The sequence below is a fragment of the Lissotriton helveticus genome, chromosome 3_1 (genome assembly GCF_964261635.1).
Source record: "Lissotriton helveticus chromosome 3_1, aLisHel1.1, whole genome shotgun sequence".
NCBI classification, from domain to species: domain Eukaryota; kingdom Metazoa; phylum Chordata; class Amphibia; order Caudata; family Salamandridae; genus Lissotriton; species Lissotriton helveticus.
In genome coordinates, this window is record NC_136061.1 from 570,461,846 (window position 1) to 570,481,723 (window position 19,878).

General features: G+C 43.7%; 1 protein-coding gene across 2 annotated transcripts in view; it reads right to left on the minus strand.

The window, feature by feature from the left end:
* The window catches only part of PLCL1 (phospholipase C like 1 (inactive)), a 506,778-nt gene that overhangs the window by 451,399 nt on the left and 35,501 nt on the right, over positions 1-19,878 (minus strand). The window contains exon 1 of one of the 2 annotated variants that reach the window (XM_078680509.1): positions 15,856-15,931. The exons of the other annotated variant lie outside the window; for it this stretch is intronic. Coding sequence (XP_078536635.1) covers positions 15,856-15,864 — 9 coding nt within the window. The 5' untranslated portion in view covers positions 15,865-15,931. Of the gene's footprint in view, positions 1-15,855; positions 15,932-19,878 lie in introns of those variants that run through there. 2 annotated transcript variants of the gene reach the window in all.

Sequence of the window (19,878 nt, forward strand, 5' to 3'; positions counted from 1 at the left end):
CCTTAAATAAACGTGTATCCATTGGTTGAATTAAATAACGTAATAAACTGTAACTGGGTAGTATAATGCCAAACAAATACTACAAATTAGAATAATTTGCTCTTTCTGGTCACACCTCTGACTCCACCCACTGATCCAATCCACTGGTTATTCCCGCTCTCTGATTCTCCGCCCACCACAGTTCCCCTACTTTTTTTCCCCCACTTCGACCACTGTCCGATAGTGTAACCAACGACTCATCTGCAAATGCACTTTAGCACCTCGTCAGAAGCAGCACACAAACGCAGCTGGTAGGTTCATTTCTCCCTCGGGCCCTCGGAAAAATGTACAAAACCCACAGCATTTCGGGTGGGTAGGTGGAGGAAGGAATAGTTTTTCTCCTTGGAGAACTACTTTAGGGTGAGTGAGAAAGAACTGGTTGAAGCTAAGAACCACAGAGCTGTCCCTTCCTCGAGCATAGAGTGAAGTAGTGCACAAGGCATGTGTTTTAAAACAGAAGTTCAACAACATTCCTCTGCACTGTATAAGAATTACATACAATAATAACTTGTAACTTCATATCAACTTCTGCCATTTCGCCGCACTCTAAATTACAGGTAATGTTGTAACCTACCATAAGAGCCCTCAATCTGCTGACTTCATTTGACTGTGCCAGGGTTTGAAGTGCATCTCACGACAGATTGTCGGGGAAAGCCTTTCACTCACTGAGGCAACTTGCCAGCTTCACTTCCGCCCACCCATCAAATGAAAAGCAGAGTAAGGCTCTTTACCTCAAAGGCGCTGGCATTAAATACAGAGACATTATAATACCTCGTGCAGAGATCCAATGGAAGTGAGAGAGCGCAAACTGACCTAAATGTATGAGTGCATCACACTTACCTGTAGTAAGCACAAATCATGAGGAGAAATGCCATGAGTGCTAATAGTATCTGCAATTATATTCTAAACGTGTAGCTAATATAGAGATTAAGTAGAAGTGGAACTAATACAGAAATGTGTGACACTATATGATTTATTAGATGTGATTATTCTTGAATCCATGTCGTGTAGCTGTTAAAATGTAAGATGGTAGGTGGTTAAACGCAGAATGTGGTAGGCCTCAGGGCCAGAGCTGGAGGGAAAGGGAAGATGTTTCTTTTCACGACACAGATTGTATTAATGTTTTGGTCATTGCATTAATGGGCCAGGATTTATAAAAATGTTTACTGAATAATAGAATAAGAGTATTAACATGCTTTAATTAATGAAGAAGTTGAATGCTATAATCATTATGAGAAATATTGTAGGCCTGAAATGTTTTAACATTGATTTACACGTACATGTCTGGGCTGAGAAATGTTGCAAGCCTTTATTTTGGAAGTCTATGAGAGTTGGGTTCTTGGCTGCAGATATTTGTCTGCAAGAGGAAAGGGGGGATCCAATTATAAATGAATGAATAGAGGTCTGTTCAGTAGACGGCCCAGACATGGAGGAGGGTTCCGGAATGTTTAAGGGGTATCAGCGGGCCGGAGAAGAGTCTGAGAAGCAAGGTCAACTCTAACGTATGAGGCCCAATACAAAGCATCATGGAAAAAGCCAGAAGCTACACCACGTGAGGGGCGTCTCGAAAGGGGCGTCTCAAATGTTGTTGACTGTTTTGTATTAGGGACAGCACCCCTGGGTGGAGTTAGAGCAGATACCTGAGGACCCTTTAGAGAGCGGATGGGTAGGCAGAGAGGGGTCATGACTGGAGAACTATAGGTTTTCACCAAGAGACTTAGAGTGAGTGACTTCCCTTGGGGTCATTCACTGCTGACACCTTTGTTAGGTTGGGATTTGGTTAAGTAGGGATACCATCTAGAGCAGGGTAGGGACAGCCTAACCTGTGCGTTTTCCTCCGACTTAAATGAAGGAGAGATATGCGTCAATGCTGATAGCTTTATTATTCTTAGAACTTGTGTTAGTGATTTCCGTTGCTCGTCTGAGGGCTTTCCGAGAGCACATGTATGTAATTGGACCTGTGTATCTCGTGAATCTCATTCTGAGATGCCTGTATTTGCAGCTTATCATTTCCTTACAATAAACTTTTGAAAGCTAGAAGTTGTTTGTGATCTTTGGGAGTAGAGTCCTTTATTGGGTGAACTAACTTGGAAATAGATGTACCTTGTACCTTAAAGACAGGCAACAAAGGTTCAGTCGACCAGATCGAGGTTTAGATCAATAGTGCTAAGGTATCGATCAAAATCTCGCCCTTCCAGTTGGTAGCTATAGAGGATGGTTGCCTTCTTGAGGACGGTAACCTAGGCCAGGTTAGCTTACCCCAAGGCCCCTAGAAATCGATGATTGGAAGAACAGCCCGCTGAAGAAGATCCGGATGACGTGAGACAGAAACAGCAGCAGTATCGGTCGAGAGTGAGTATAAAGGGTTATGCGTGTTAAGATTGCGGTGTTTTGTATTGTATCTATGTTGTAATGTCAGGCGGAGGTGAATGTCTGTAGAGTGACTGGGGAACAGGTTGTGAGCGCGCGCAACCGGTGGAAATCTTAAGTTCAAGGAGAGCTTAAGTGGTTCGGGTGTATCGGACACCCAGAGTAATTGTCAACTAGTGTGAAGGGGGTCATGAGGTACCATTGATCACCCGAAAGACCGAGATAGGGGGAACGTAAGAGTGAGTGCGTGAGTAACGGACGCTGGTCGGAAGTTACTGTGTGTGTAAGCAACCTATCAGAGAGACGATAGACATTTCGTCAGTTACGTTGACAATTACATATAGACTGTGGACGTACAGTCGAGAGAAGTGACCGCTTGGTCGGAAGTAGTCATTTTTCGGTGTATGAATGGGACGCATGCATAACCGGGAGACGAGTTGAGAAAGGAGGGGTGCTGCTGCGAAGCGGAGAAAAGTGACGTCAGAAAGGGTCGCGACGTGATTGGCCGACCGGAGAAAGACCGCGCTGCGATAGGCCAAGCTAGCAAAGCCGCGACAGGATTGGTGGATTGTCATCAGGAAGTAAACAGAGTAGCGAGGCTGGATATTGTGCGCCTAATTATGAAGTGTTTTAAATGGTTGAAAGCGGTGTTTAAAAAAGAGAAGCGGGGATCGTATGAAGGGGAAGAAGCCCCGCCGGAGGGTACGCCAGCTCGTTACATGGCAGTGAATGTTGGGTTGCATACGATCCTCTGGATATCAGAATGGAGTAAGATTACGGAAGGAAATGAGGAACTGACGTTCCCGAAGTACGGGACGTTCAGATTAGAGGTGTTACATCGATTAAAATCAGTCATGACCTCAATAAGACCCTTGCCTAGACCGACCCAGTTTGAAGCCCTTGAAGCATGGATTAGGGCAGCGCATGAAAAGAATATGAACAGACGACAAGAAAGGGTGAAACGATCGGTAAGGGCAGTGCAGGATGCCAGGTGGGATGCGGATGCTAAAAGATGGAGAGTGCATAACCTGGAAGTAAATAAACTGTACCCAGTATTAGAGGTGCCCGTAAATAAAAGCCCCCTAGAAGAAGATGATGAGAGCGAAACAGAGGACAGCCTGATAAACAGATTATTGACAGACAGGCCACCCCCGTATAATAGAGCAGGGGGAGAGGTCGAGCATACAGAAGGAGAAAAGGGGGGCAATGCAGGAGAGCATAGACCGCTTCCCAGTTCAGAGTGGGATCCTGAGGCAAAGAAAGAGCTGTCCCAGCCTAGTCAGGTGCAGCAGGTAGTCGGTAGGTTTGTGGTACAAAGAGCGCCGGAAACGGAAAGCGCCACATCCTACGCATTACCAGATGCACTACAGGTACCTGTTACCATAGGTCCTATAATATCGATATATGACCAAGAGAGAGCAAGAGGGGAAGAACGGGTACGGAAGGACAGAGAAAGAGCAGAGAAGGCAAGAAGGAACGATACGATTAATTCCCCAAGTCAGATGCCGATACCAAGAGAATGGAGCACTCCGATGCACACAGCAGGGGACCCGGGAGGAGATCCTGGGGGCCCTAGATGGCCAGTGGATCTGAGGGGATCTGGACGAAAATCCTTTCAAGAGCTAAATGAGTACATGAAGCAGTGGGATGAGGCAGTGAAGGCTCAAAAGAACATCATAGCTGCGGAAGCTGAAAGGGAAAGTCAGGACAGCCGAGCTCGGACTCACTGCGGGGCTGGGGAGAGTAGCCCGGAGTGGGACTGTAGAGAGAGAGATAGTAGGGGAGTCACCCATTGGGCCCGGAGTGGAGATAGAACAGACCTGGAAAACGGGGGCCCCGGGAGTGGAGGGGTGGCGCGCCCAATACTCAGTGAAGGGGAGAGGAGAGCACAAGAGTACAGAAACAGCTTTAAGTGTCCACACTGTGTGCCTGGCACCAGAGAACTGAATGGGAGTTGTGAGAGGTCGCACCATAGACCCTGTGATGACGGAAATGAGCGCAGCCCAGGGAATATGGGGAACCAGGAAGGATCGTATCGGATACTGAGCGATACGAGGCAAAGGGAGAGTAGCGACCAGAGGGAAAATAACAGAGAGGTGTACGGTGAGAGAAGAGAAGAAGAAGAGAGTGGGCAGAGCAAGAGTAGGGGTAACAGGCCCGTGTTCCATCACCTTCCAAGATCGGATGGCCGAGCATGGGACCTGGAGAGATGGGAGCAAGGGAGGGCACCCATTAACTCTCCCGAGCCCAAACGCAGAGCTCGAAGTTGGGATGGTAGGGAGACCAGTGAGCCCCCTTCGAAAGACATATTGCGAGCTGAGATAAAAGCCAAGAGACTTGATGTCGCCAGCTTAAGGTCAGACCTGGATGACATGGTAGATGGTACCCTGCCTTTAGAAAGAATGGAAATGTATGAACAGGATGAAATACTGTATATGGCAAAGGACATCACTCGAAAGGCGAGAGCAGTCCATGAGAAGTTAGTCGAACTAGCAGGCAAATATATGGTGGATCTGTCAAGAACCAAAGCATTACAGGGTAACCACAGGCTACATTACACAGATCGAGACCTAGATGAGAGGAGAACGATTGGGCTGAAAACGCACATAAGGGAACTGATCGCTGGAATAAGGACATGGAGGGCACTAGATAAGTGGGAAGAGAGGTGGTCCAAGAAAGGGACCGGCAGGAGAAGCACGCTTGGTATGACACCAGGACTGCAGGGAATAGAGGCATACCCTTTGCGGGAAGTCGCAAATGGGAACTATGTGCATGTCCCTTGGAGTAGGGGAGATTTAGCTGCTTTTACCACCTCCTTCCCCAAATTGCGGGAAAACCCCGTGGAGTGGTACAAGCAAGTCGAGAGGTTTGTAAAAATCTCAAAGGTCCTATGGATAGATCTGAACACGCTGTTTGACATTGTAGTACCAGGAGATCTGTGGACAGCATGCAAGGTTAGCGCTGAGTGGCCCACAACGGAGCCAGAGAGAGATGCTAAGACTAATGGGCCGTCCGAGATTGTGATGGCAAAATTCGAGAGAGTGATGACTTGGCTGAAAGAGAAAGTGCCAATGCAAGACATAGATTGGGTCAGAATAGACCGAACCAGACAGGAACCCAAAGAGACAGTCCACGAATATTACGAGAGATTGCTGAAGGCGTTTAAACAGTATAGCGGCTTGGATGTAATGGATCCAAAGGACATAGGGCAATTTGTGTCCAAGTTCGTCCTGGGACTGAGACCGGATATTAGTTTAATGATTCAGCAACACTCGATTTGTTGGCAAAGTAAACCCCTAGATGAAATACTGAGATATGCCAGGTACTGCTGTGATGAGATAGACTCCAAGGCTAAGAAACTAAAAGAAAAGTTGATGGTGGTACAGATGCAGGCAGCAGGAAAGGGGGGACCGCAGCAACAGCAGCAAGGAACAGGTACAGGAGGAAAGAAGCAGTACAGTCAGAACAAGGGCAATGAGGAGAGTTCCACCTTTAGACCCAGAACAGACATAGCTGCCTTGAAGAAAACGACTAGGTGCCACCAGTGTAACGAGGTGGGGCATTGGAAACGCGAGTGCCCCTACAATGTAGAGATAGGAGAGCAAGAGATAGAGGAGGAAGAGGTCCAGAGCGCACCTACAAGAGGGGCGACGCCATATCAAGGAAAGGTGCTCAAAGGGGGGGGGGCTCCTCCCCGAGCCCAGTTCCCGCAGCCTCCTCGAGTAGGGACTGTGGGTAAGACCTATAGACAAATGCCCCTGTTTGTGGAAGGTGAAGAGTGCTATTATGTGGACCCATTAACCGGACAGAGAGTGGAAAGAGAAGACTGCACCCTTGGGGCAGCCTTAGAGGTGGACCAGAGGGGACCCTATGTCGAAGCAGAAGTAGCAGGGGGCCCTACGACATTTCTGGTGGACACAGGAGCCACTAGGTCCACGATCAGATCAGCTGCAGTTCCAGACCTGCCCATGTCTGGAGAGACCATACAAGTGGTAGGGGTCGCAAATAGGAGAATAACCAGCCAATTGACAGAACCGGTACAGGTGAAAATAGGGAAGTACAGCGATGAGCACCAATTTGTGGTTTGCGATTCAAGCCCTGTGTGTCTGCTGGGAAGAGACCTGTTGTGTAAATTGAATTGTACTATATATTGTACACCTCAGGGAGTGGAGGTATTGACCAATGATGATGACGCAGACTTCAAAGTTGCAAACTCAAGAATATGCGTGGAGCTGTATCCTACTTTGACAGTAGATGAGCTCCCCTGGGACTTGAGAGAGACAGTGGCACCAGAAGTATGGGATTTCACTGGGGAAGAGATAGGTTTGGTCAAAGGGGTGGACCCAGTGAAAATTGTAGTGAAACCGCATGCTGAGTTCCCAAGAACACCCCAATATAAATTGACTCCAGAAACGATTGCAGGCATAAAACCCGTGATCGAGTCCATGATTAAACAGGGAATACTGAAAGAAATCGTGGGTAGTCCATGCAACTCCCCGATTATGGGTCTGCAGAAACCAAATGGGAAATTTCGGATAGTGCAGGACCTTCGAAAGATTAATAACATAGTCGTTTCGTGTTGTCCAGTGGTACCGAATCCATCAGTGATACTGTTTCAGATTCCATTCCAAGCAGAGTGGTTCACAGTGATCGATCTTTGTCAGGCTTTCTTTTCGATCCCTCTGGACGAAGAAAGCCATTTTCTTTTCGCATTTAAGCTGGAAAATCGCGTCCTAACATGGTGTCGTATCCCTCAGGGGTATACAGAGAGTCCATCGATCTTTAACCAGCTTTTGAAGAAAAATCTTGAAAGTCTAGTGCTGCCCCAGAAGTCAGTTCTGGTCCAGTACATAGACGACCTCCTCGTGGCGTCAGAAACAGAAGAAGCTTGCAGGGAGGACTCCATTGCTTTGTTAAATCACCTAGCTGCCAATGGGCACAAGGTGTCCCCGGGAAAATTGCAGTACTGCCTGACAGAAGTGCAGTACTTAGGACACAGAATAGAGAAAGGCAAACGAAAGGTGTCACCAGACAGGATAGAGGCGATCATGAAAATGAATGCGCCTAAGACACAGAGAGAGGTCAGGATGTTTCTAGGGATGGTGGGTTATTGCCGACAGTGGATCGCGAACTTTTCACTGAAAGCAAAACCCTTGCAAAAACTGACGCACAAGGAGGTGAGCGATCCGGTACCATGGGACAAAGACTGTTTGATGGCATTCTTACAGCTGCGAGAGGACCTGTGTCGTGCTCCGGCATTGGGAATGCCTGATTACAATAAACAATTTTTTCTTTACTGTTGTGAGAGAGAAGGTTGTGCGTTGTCTGTGTTGGTCCAAATCCATGGGAATGCCCGTAGACCAGTTGCTTATTTCTCGGCTACTTTAGACCCAGTAGCCGCAGCGTTGCCCGGATGTCTCAAATCCGTTGCTGCAACGGGTGTCAGCATTGAAAGATGTGAAAATATCGTCATGGGGCACCCGTTAGAGGTGTGCGTGCCCCATTCTGTTGAACTGTTGATGACCAGGACCAAAACACAGCATCTGACCAACAGCAGGCTCACGCGATATGAGCAAGTTATTCTTGCTGCAGAGAATGTGACCCTCAAGAGATGCTCTGTTTTGAACCCTGCCACCTTGATGCCACTTCCAAATGATATCGATGATGATGATGAATGTACAGACCATGACTGCCTCGATGTGACTGAACTATGCACCAAACCCAGACCCGACATCGTAGATGAGCCACTGACCGACCCAGACGAAATTTTCTTTGTCGATGGCTCATGTGTAAGAGACGAAGTTGGGCAGTTGAGAGCAGCTTACGCTGTTTGTACAATTGCTGGAGTTGTGGAAGCTGGGTGCCTGGAAGGAGTACACTCCGCTCAGGTAGCCGAGATCATTGCCCTGACACGTGCTTGCTTAGCAAGCAATCAAATTCGAGTCACCATATACACCGACAGCCAATATGGCTATGGGGTAGTTCATGATTATGGGCAGTTATGGTCTCAAAGAGGGTTCATGACCTCTTCAGGCTCTCCCATTCGCAATGGAGAGTTTGTGCGCCTGTTGTTAGAGGCGTTGCAATGCCCAGCAGGTATCGCAGTTGTAAAGTGCACCGCACATACCAGAAATGAGGACTTTGTTTCAAAAGGCAATAGATATGCAGATGAAGTTGCGCGGTATTGCGCGGAGCAAGGGTACTCTTTCACAGAGGTGGAAGTGGGCGGAATAAATGTAAGAACTGAATTAGCCATGATATTGGAAACTGTTGATACTTGGGATGAACTGTCAAACATGCAAGAAAATGCTCCTGATATTGAAAAGGAAACATGGGAAAAGGCAGGATGTGTAATGGGTGAGTCCCATTTTTGGGTCTCAGCAGACGGCAGAGCAGTGTTGCCCAATGAGATGGTGAGTCCAATGGCCAGACTCATACATGGTCCCGTACACTTAGGGAGAGATGCTATGCTGAGAGTGTTTAGGCAGACTTGGTACAATCCTAAGTTTAGAATAGCAGCAGAAGCAGTGTGCCAGCGTTGTGTGACCTGTCAGCAGCTGAACGTAGGAAAAAGAACACCAGTTACACTGAGTCACATAGGAAGGTCTGGAGGTCCATTCAACAGAATGCAGATAGATTTCATTGAAATGCCAAGATGCAACCGCCTCCGCTATGTCCTGGTGGTTGTTTGTGTGTTCTCCAGATGGGTTGAGGCATACCCTACACGTAGGTGCGACACCCTCACCGTGGCCAAGTTACTGCTCAGAGAACTCATTCCGCGCTTCGGGGTGCCGGCCTTTTTGGAATCAGATAGGGGAACGCATTTTAACAGCGAGCTTGTGAAGATGATTTGTGTAGCGCTCAATATCGACCAAAAGTTGCATTGCAGTTACCGACCAGAAGCTTCAGGGATTGTGGAGCAGATCAATGGCACAATCAAGGCCAGAATAGCAAAAGTGTGCTCCTCAACGACCCTGAGTTGGCCTGACGCCCTGCCATTGGTCCTCATGAGCCTTCGTAGTACCCCAGACAGAAGAACAGGGTTGTCACCACATGAGGTGTTAATGGGGAGAGCAATGAGGCTGCCATCTGTCCCAACTGCTGCACTGTTAAATATCACAGATGATATGATCCTGGACTATTGTAAGGGGCTGTCTGACGCCATTCGTTCTGTGTCCCTTCAGGTGCAGGCTGCCGAGGTTCCATCGTGCCAGGGCCCGTGCCATGACCTGTATCCTGGGGACTGGGTCCTGGTGAAAAAACACGTGAGAAGAAGCTGTCTGGATGTTCGTTGGCGTGGGCCCTTCCAGATCATCCTGATCACGAACACAGCTGTGAAGGTGGGAGGCCTGCCCAATTGGATCCACGCGTCACATACGCGAAGGGTTCCAGCACCTCTGGAAGAAACAGCTCCTCTCTCGGATAGACGTCCAGCAGAGGACCGAGAAGCCATAGAGGGGGCTAGCCAAGCTGTAGAGGTGCCAGCGGAAGCAGGGGAAGAGTCTGACCAAGCTGAGGACGGTCAGTACAACAGTGAAACAGACGACGCTACAGAAGGAGAAAGTAGCTGGGAGTACGAGTCAGACACAGACAGGTCTGAGAGAGAGAGAGAACAGACAAGAAGGAGAAGGAGTAGAAGGGCACGTGGAGAAGCAAATTGGCCGCAAAGAAGGAGCTCTAGCCTGAGGTCAACTCCAGAAGTAACCCTTCCTCCGATATCAGAAGACTCAGACCCGGAAGAAGGTGCTCAGGGCGCTGAAGCACCGGACCGAAGAAGGTCAAGAAGAGTGCGTGTGCCTAACAGAAGATACTCCACACCTGAGTGGACATATCTGGTGACAAATGTCTGTGAAACCGGAGACAGGGAGGATCCGAGCGGTGGTGGTGTCCAGTTCTGAGCCCATTATCACCGTGGAAATACGACTGTTGGTACCCGGTGTCGAACAAGAAGGGTCACTAACATTCATGCTCCCCAGACCTCCCCGCCTCAGCAAGTTAAAACACATGTTTCTTTCAGAATTGCAATTCCCCGACTTTGGTACAACGATAACAGCACATGAAGAGCACAATCTTCGTTTGGAAATATTGAACTATGCTATTGAAGCTGCAACAACAAATCTGATAGTAGACTGTTAAGGACTTTGTAAATAAGGCAAGCAGAAAAAGAAGATTACCTAGCGCCCAGGAAGCAGAAAATTTTAGGGAACTTCCCTTGAGTTGATGGAGAAGGGCTAGGGTTGTCTTTATTGAACTGTTAAAGGACTTTTGCGGAGAAGGTTGTCAGCTTCCAGTTGTGTGGATTCTAAAGACAAAAGGATTAAAAAGAGACTGTAAAGGAACGAGAGGAAAAGAACTTTTGCTAAGATAAGAGAGAGCCATATTGTCTGACGAAATGGAGGCCGGCACCCCGAACCGCAGAGCAAAATGTATAATAGGTACACTAATAGTAGGAGTGATAATATTAATAGCTTTAGTGGTAACAATTTCTTATGTAAAGGGACATGAGGAAGAGGCAAAGGTAACTGATGTGAATTCTGTAGAAACGCTTTCACCTACTGTTGTTGGTGAAAAAGGGGAAAACACTCAAGAGAAAGCGTTATTAGCTGCAGAAGCCCGCAGGTTACACGTAGATGAGTCCCAAGGAGACTTTAGGTCAAATGCTTATGCTAAACTCTTATATGAATACGTGGATGCCATGGAGGTTAAGAATTGTTATGTCTGCATGCAGTTGCCGGCGTCTGTAGATGAAGGAATTCGATATCATCACCTCCCGCTGACATATGGCATTACATGTAGCTTATTGCTTAGTATATTTTATGAGAGAGATAGTTTTGAATACTATTTCTCCAATTATGATTCAGTGTTGCCAGAAGTCCCAAATTATAAGCAGATGAACAAATGGGATTACTGGAAGAGTGAAGACAGATTGGCCAAGTTCTTCATTCCTTGGATTACCTTAGACACTTCACATGCCCGTAGAAATAACCTGACATGCAAGGTGTCAGAAGTCGAGAAGAAGTTCATAGGGCAAGTGGATGATCGTTATAGGAGACAAAAGATTTTGAAAAAATCAGGACAATGGAAAACAGATTGGACCGAGGAAGAGAAGGCACACAAGAGAAAGGGTAGTAGTGGTCCAATAGCTTTAGATAAAACGCAGAGAGGAAAGCTATGTCTTCACCGAGCCAAAACGTATTATGAAAATGTATACGTTGGAGAAGTCGACTGTGAACATGCTTTCAATATAGAGTACTATACTAAAGATTTCCTGAAGGGAATGCAAGTGATTCCAAATGTGTATTTTGTATGTGGAAGAAATGCCTACGTGAGACTACCTGACAACTGGTATGGATCATGTTACTTAGCAATTGTCTTCCCCAAAATATATCATGCACAAGACTTAGTGATCATTGAGGGCAAGACATCTTCGAGGGGAAGGAGAGATATAGGTGATGCAGAAATGGTTGGAGATGTCTTTGGAGCTATGTTCCCTCTTTTGGGAGTAATCCTTAATGATGTTAAAATTAGACGACTGGCAACAGTTGTCGACAGGTTGTCTGCCAGCACTGCTCAGTCCTTAATGCTGGTAGAAGGAGAGATGCAATCGATAAGGGCTATGGTTCTTCAGAACCGTCTTGCATTAGATGTCCTACTAGCAAAAGAGGGCGGAGTCTGTAAGGCTTTGAAGGTCCAGGAATGTTGCACTTACATTCCAGACAATTCAAAACCCCTTGAGAAGGTTATTAGGAACATAACTGATATTCACAAGGAGATCGAAGACTTGAGTAAAGAAAATGTCTGGGAAAAGGTGGGCCACGGAATGAGTGCAGTTGGAGGGTGGTTTTCCACCTTGGGCAAAAGCTTTGTGTGGTATATTCTAAAACCTGTCATCATAATATTGATCTGTGGGATCATATTGTGGGGATTGGTGAGGGTATTCAAATGGTACAGAGCAAGAAGGTCAGAAAGGGCCCAAAGAGAGCAGCTGCAGAGATTGGCTGCCATACAAGATAATCAGTACAGGAGTCTGAGGGCTCTGGAAGCGCAGAGGCAAGTTATGCTACCAATAACTGCAGTTTAAATGTTAGTGATGACCCCGAGAGGTCATCAAAGGGGGGAACTGAGAGAGCGCAAACTGACCTAAATGTATGAGTGCATCACACTTACCTGTAGTAAGCACAAATCATGAGGAGAAATGCCATGAGTGCTAATAGTATCTGCAATTATATTCTAAACGTGTAGCTAATATAGAGATTAAGTAGAAGTGGAACTAATACAGAAATGTGTGACACTATATGATTTATTAGATGTGATTATTCTTGAATCCATGTCGTGTAGCTGTTAAAATGTAAGATGGTAGGTGGTTAAACGCAGAATGTGGTAGGCCTCAGGGCCAGAGCTGGAGGGAAAGGGAAGATGTTTCTTTTCACGACACAGATTGTATTAATGTTTTGGTCATTGCATTAATGGGCCAGGATTTATAAAAATGTTTACTGAATAATAGAATAAGAGTATTAACATGCTTTAATTAATGAAGAAGTTGAATGCTATAATCATTATGAGAAATATTGTAGGCCTGAAATGTTTTAACATTGATTTACACGTACATGTCTGGGCTGAGAAATGTTGCAAGCCTTTATTTTGGAAGTCTATGAGAGTTGGGTTCTTGGCTGCAGATATTTGTCTGCAAGAGGAAAGGGGGGATCCAATTATAAATGAATGAATAGAGGTCTGTTCAGTAGACGGCCCAGACATGGAGGAGGGTTCCGGAATGTTTAAGGGGTATCAGCGGGCCGGAGAAGAGTCTGAGAAGCAAGGTCAACTCTAACGTATGAGGCCCAATACAAAGCATCATGGAAAAAGCCAGAAGCTACACCACGTGAGGGGCGTCTCGAAAGGGGCGTCTCAAATGTTGTTGACTGTTTTGTATTAGGGACAGCACCCCTGGGTGGAGTTAGAGCAGATACCTGAGGACCCTTTAGAGAGCGGATGGGTAGGCAGAGAGGGGTCATGACTGGAGAACTATAGGTTTTCACCAAGAGACTTAGAGTGAGTGACTTCCCTTGGGGTCATTCACTGCTGACACCTTTGTTAGGTTGGGATTTGGTTAAGTAGGGATACCATCTAGAGCAGGGTAGGGACAGCCTAACCTGTGCGTTTTCCTCCGACTTAAATGAAGGAGAGATATGCGTCAATGCTGATAGCTTTATTATTCTTAGAACTTGTGTTAGTGATTTCCGTTGCTCGTCTGAGGGCTTTCCGAGAGCACATGTATGTAATTGGACCTGTGTATCTCGTGAATCTCATTCTGAGATGCCTGTATTTGCAGCTTATCATTTCCTTACAATAAACTTTTGAAAGCTAGAAGTTGTTTGTGATCTTTGGGAGTAGAGTCCTTTATTGGGTGAACTAACTTGGAAATAGATGTACCTTGTACCTTAAAGACAGGCAACAAAGGTTCAGTCGACCAGATCGAGGTTTAGATCAATAGTGCTAAGGTATCGATCAAAATCTCGCCCTTCCAGAAGTTTACACTTGATGAAGGATGGATGATTGGGGGCTCCAGAAGAAACTCTGATTAATATTTAATTGTGCTGGGGTTTCCGGGCTCAGAGATCCTGTAAGGAGATTAGAATGTAATTGTGACACACACACAGGATTGATGGCGCTGCCCCACAAACGTGCTGCCGCACAGGGCAGGCGGCTGCTGGCTGGCTGCCTGCACAGGTACCTAATAATGGTTACAGCAGCAGCAGCAGGGGAAAAAGTTAAAAGGAACACTTTACCTAGTTTTAAGAATAGTATTTGCTCAACTTCCGCCAGAAGGGCGGACTCCCCAAGGGTTGGTATAAATCTCCCCTTGAAAATCTATATCGTTCTCATCTAACATGTTTTCCGAGTGACAGAGATATTCCCGCCATTTTTGAAACGTTGCTGTAAGGCAGGCCTAGGGTTTTATTTTTTTAATCAATCCAACAGCCTTAGTCATTTCTACAGCAATTATTTCAATCATTCTTCAAAATAGATAACTTTTAAGGATTCAGAACATGCCATTAAATATAAGTAAAGTAGTTTCCAGATCATCATTAAAGATTAACATTTTTAGAACTGTATAATTTTTTCTTAGAATTCGCAACTCGGGTCTTGCCCTCTCCAACAAGCATTGCTTTAACAAATGACCTTTGCGTTTCTATTTGTTTTCGTTTTAAATATCCTGTTTGCTCTAGCCTTACTAAGAAATCCACACCTATATTCAATAGATTATTTGGTAAGCTCCAACTTAACCTTTAAGTAATCAGCTAAGGAGTTTTGTGCCTTTGCGGAAAAACAATATGTTCCTTTAGCTGCATTCCATTTATCACATGTTTGGAAGTCTTCTATATGTTTTGTACATAGTTTATTATGAAATCTCAAGAAAACGATGTGTCCTACAAATCATTTATAGATGTATCTACCATAATATTAAAGCTAAAAAAATCTCTTAAGCAATCATTAAACTTTGAAAGAAATCGAGCTTCCTTAAACAATTATGAGTTAAACTGCCATCTATTGATATCCTTTGTTCAAGAAATGAAATAACATCATAGGATACCAAAATCACCTCAGTCTCAAAATACAGGCAAATTAATCTTAAATTGTACTTGCAAAAATTGTATAAATCCTTGACTAAGAACCGTACACCAGTATAACTCTTTCAAGTGTCAGAGAACACTCTTTCTACCATAATTATTTTGAGAAACATTTCGTTTTTTTAGGAGCATATATGTAGAAGATGATTTTCTGTCCATGAACAGCTCTGATTATGGTTGCAATACCCACATCCTCACAAACTAGCAACGTATCACTAGAATATTAATTCAGTTGATTACCAATATTTTCACAAAAGGCAACGTTAGAGTTTACTGGACCACAAACATTTGAAACACATAACTTAAAATTATTCATCCTATCTTCTAGCAAAGTTAGCTCTCCTATGAATATGTATTCTGTGATGTAAAATTAGCACGTAAATACTACATAAAACAGTTACCCTATTTTTCTTATTAAACACAGAAGAAAAACTGGTTCACCCACTGTTTAAGTTTATTGTTTTCATCTCCGAAAACTGTACCTTACACAAAAGTGCTGCATTATATTTTATTTTTGCCAATGAAATAGACAACTATTAATGGGATTTCCCAAACCCTGGGCACTGGCTCACAAATCTAATATTCAAAATACATTACAACAAAAATAAGAGACATAACTTATCACTATAGCAATCAACAAAAACATAATAAGAAAATATAAAAAACAGAACACAGCATTTTATAATATATCAATATTGTGATAAAGCTAACAGCCAGAAAATGGTAACAAAACAAAAAGTACTCCAAATGTGGCACCAGAACAAATGCAGCATTAGACAACCAAGTGTTAAAAGTCAACAGCAGAAAAAACTCCTACCGTCTCCATTGACTACAGTCATAAAGAGAATGCTTGGTGACATTGTTATTGATAGACATCTCAGATATAACATACCTGGAAGATACAAAAAAAGAAACAGTTATTAGTTAACAACAGGCAAATACATAATTATGCAATAAATCAAACATTCATTTTAGTAAGCGAAGATTACATTTTATGTTTCGACTTTTAATATTTTCACTGTTTATTGATCATAAGTTATGAGTTCATGTTTAAAAAATCATTCAATGTATCTTATAGTTGTTGTTTTATACATATTAAATTCAGAAAGATACTCAAAAGGTTTATGGATTTTTTTTTAAAGCTGATGCTTTTTTTTTTTTTTTTTATGGTTGAAGTGATTTGTTTATTTCAATAAAACGTCTCAGGCTAAAACAGAAGCTAGTTTTGACCCTTTTAAGCATGAGGCAACACTTCTTCCAAGCAGCAACTGACTTCAAAAATATATAACTGGTATCAGAATTTGTGAAGATGGAGCATCCTGTTTCCGAATTCTGTTCCTTCTTTTTCCTAATGGCTATGGAATAGTCAATTAAATGTATAATATTCCAAGTTCTTTGAGGTGGTTTTGTTTATATCCTTTCAATTTATTGTTTCTTGTTCTGCCTATAAATGTGTACAGGTAAAACATTTTAAAACCACACATAAAAGCCATGATTCGTTAAATTCAGCCTTTGCTTAATTACCTAGTAATTGCAGCTTGGAAGTGAAATTATGAAATGAAATAACTATTAGATAAATTCCTTAGTATACCAATATATAGGTACACAATATGCTTTTACAGGGGGTTCAGGTAAACGATATTCCTCCTTCTAATTATTAGAATGGGCAACCATCAGATATAAATCACCATAAGAGAAGCAACATTACGTTTCATAATGCATTGAAAAGTATCCAACTACATCATAGTTGTAAATAGTTAGAGAACGCATTATACGGGGTGTAATGAAGAAAATATTGACTACCATTTTAAATATCAGATGATATCACATCTTTAAATAACAGCATTCAATAATGTTTCTCTTTCAGGCAATTCAAGGCTTTTCGTTGCAAAGATGGTTACACAAAAAATCCATGTATGGAGACTTAAAAAATAATGTAATAGGTTAAATATAATTTAACTATAAAATCAGTACATAATTTGCTGATCAGGAGATCTTATTAATTAAGTGCCCAATAGGGTAATGAAATCTGACAAATGAGACATGCTGAATTACATGGCTTAAAAAACAGCTGCACGTCTGCCAGTCAGCAAATATGGCATACTGAACTGCCAACCAACTCCAACATCATGCATTTTACTCAGCCATTTCTGGAGAGTTTGATGATTCACACATTTTGTTTCTCATCAGAGCCATAGTTCCCTCTCACCACCACCACCACCCTTTTCAGAGTTATGATCTTAACATGCTCCAAAGTCCTCCTCTGAACTCCAGACGCCAGAGAAAGCCAGACTCAACTTAAATGCTGTGCACAAACCTATTGATTTGTGTGCACCTTGTTAATGAAGAATCACAACGTAACTATCTGTAGATCTTCTATGGCAAAAAGCCTCATTAAGCAAGTGGTCTATTCTATCATAAAGTTCAAGTCACAGTTTATAACTCTGTTTAAGTAAAAAATATTACCATACAAAAGTTACTGGCATATGTGTATGATGTATACCTAATCACAAATCACACAGTCGCATTTCAGAACTGAACAAGACTCACTGGTGGAGGTGTGCTCCCCAAGGGTTGTGTCAGACAAGAAAATAGCTTGACTTTTATTCTTGCGACTAATGTATGGTAGGAGACTTTCCCACCCACCATCTGGCCAGGTGTCAACTTCTCGAAAATTGCAGCTACTCAACTATGTTTTCTAGAGGGGTTGTGGAGAGCTGAGTGAAAGAGGTGGCTGGCAGAGCGCAAAGGTACTAAGGATGTCAAAGATGGGGGTTCATCTTCCTTCATATGCCATTAAACAAAAACACCATTCTCCTGGAAGAATAGGCATGACTAGCCTTATAGCCACCCTACCCAAGATAGTCCCCTCACTATTGTTTGCTGCTTGAAGTTCCCAATTCACTATAGTGTACACCTTTTTCCTATAATATAATTTCCAGCCTAGAACATAAATAAGGACACTTGGGGTTGAGAAGGATGCATTTCAAATGCATTGTTTTCCCTGACTTATAATCACACTCATCAGCCACTCAATACATTTTTGTCCTTGATTTTGCTTGTACTTTCCTGCAGCAGGATTTCTTTGGGGTTATTTCTTCTAGAAGACTTGCATTCTGCTCTTTCTCGCCCCTGATTTCAGTGTGGTTGTGGTGCCTTCCTTTTCACTTTCTACATCCACCACCAACTACAATAAGGAATTACCATTATTGTCAAGAAGGTTTTTTTCCTGCCATTTGTGGCTTTCTCCTCCTAACAGGGCTCCTCTAAACGAGACACTTGACACCTTCCATGTGTACATTACTGTGCAGGGTAGCACCGTGTCTAATGGAAAGATTTACCCTTTTCTCAGGAAGGAGAAGCAAATTATAGAGCTCTTCACTGTGTCCAGTCCTTCAAAAATGTTTGGTGAAGCTATATGTCAGTCAGTCAGTCAATCCACTTTATTCGATTACATAAAATCATAAAAGTACAAAAACGGAACACAGACAACAATATTACAAATCTTTAGGCATAACAGTCAAAATACATAGGCAATATTTCAAATCATTATAAAACCCTATCATCCATTCCGACCCCTTAACCTGAGACTAGCAGAGAACCACAAGCAGCAACGTAAAATGGTAATGTCCTCCAAGTTCTGTTATTCTTAATCCTCACTGCTGCTACCGGAAAGGATGCAATATTAAAAATATCACCAGGATTACACAAAGATTGAAGAAAAACTAGTGCTGGTCTAACCTGGGTGAAACCCCTTCCTCTCAAGATGGGTAACAAAAATCTCATGCGCATATGAGGAAAAAAGTCACAAAACAATATAAAATGTAACGTGTCCTGAGGCGAAAAATTATCACATTGGCAAGGTTCAGCATCTTCAGGATTAAACCCTTCCTTGAAACTCTCCCAATGTTAAATGAATCAAATTAAACTACAAGAGACACCTTCTTTTGATAGGGCTCACACTAGCTAAGCGCGACATAGCCCAGCTCTGGACGTCTTCGTCTCCCCCTGGGGTGGCGGCCTAGAAAACCGCATTAGACAAATGCATGTCTGCCGAGGTGGCGGTGTTTCAGGCCAGGGGTTGCCTGCAGAAGCATGGGAAAACTTGGACAGCATGGGCCAAGTATCGGGGTATTGATCTTGCTATTTTTCCCATGTCTACGAATCAAGATCTCATAGACAGACTCACCATCACATGACTCTCCACTCCTACTCGTGGATTAGTCGGCGCGGAGATGTGATCATATGTATTTATGCCTGTTTAGTCTTTCAAGCGGGTTGGGTGGTGCGGGGATGGGAGGAGGTGGGTGGCGGGGGCTGTTGGGTTGGGTGTTTTATAGTTTCTCGAAGGATATCCGGGGCAGCAACCAGTATACTTATGTTCATTGCTATGTATAAATATGGCTTGTAGGGGGCTCACCCCTTTGGATGGAAAAATTCAATAAAATTTGTAAAAAAAAAAAATGAATCAAATTAAAACGCAACCTAGTTAGGAGCCATCGGTGGTATGACTTGTTAACAATTAACAGATAAGGTTCAATGTTAATAGATGTTTTTAACAAATAATGGGCCCTAACTAAGGGTTTGCATAACTCCTGTTCTTCTCGACCCACAGACAAGAGGTTCTTAAAATTCAGGTTTACTCACAATACGTCCTCCTTCCGAATCTTATCAGGTTCCTCATAGAGCTCTGGTCGTCCTAATTTAGAAAACATACTTTTAACGTACGCCAACCATTTGATTTTTACAGACTTATCCAGCGCAGTACAGTCTCGTAAAATTAGGTGGTTCAAGGTTAATTTGAGATTCAACCAAGTTTTGAGCCAGCAAAGCAACGGAG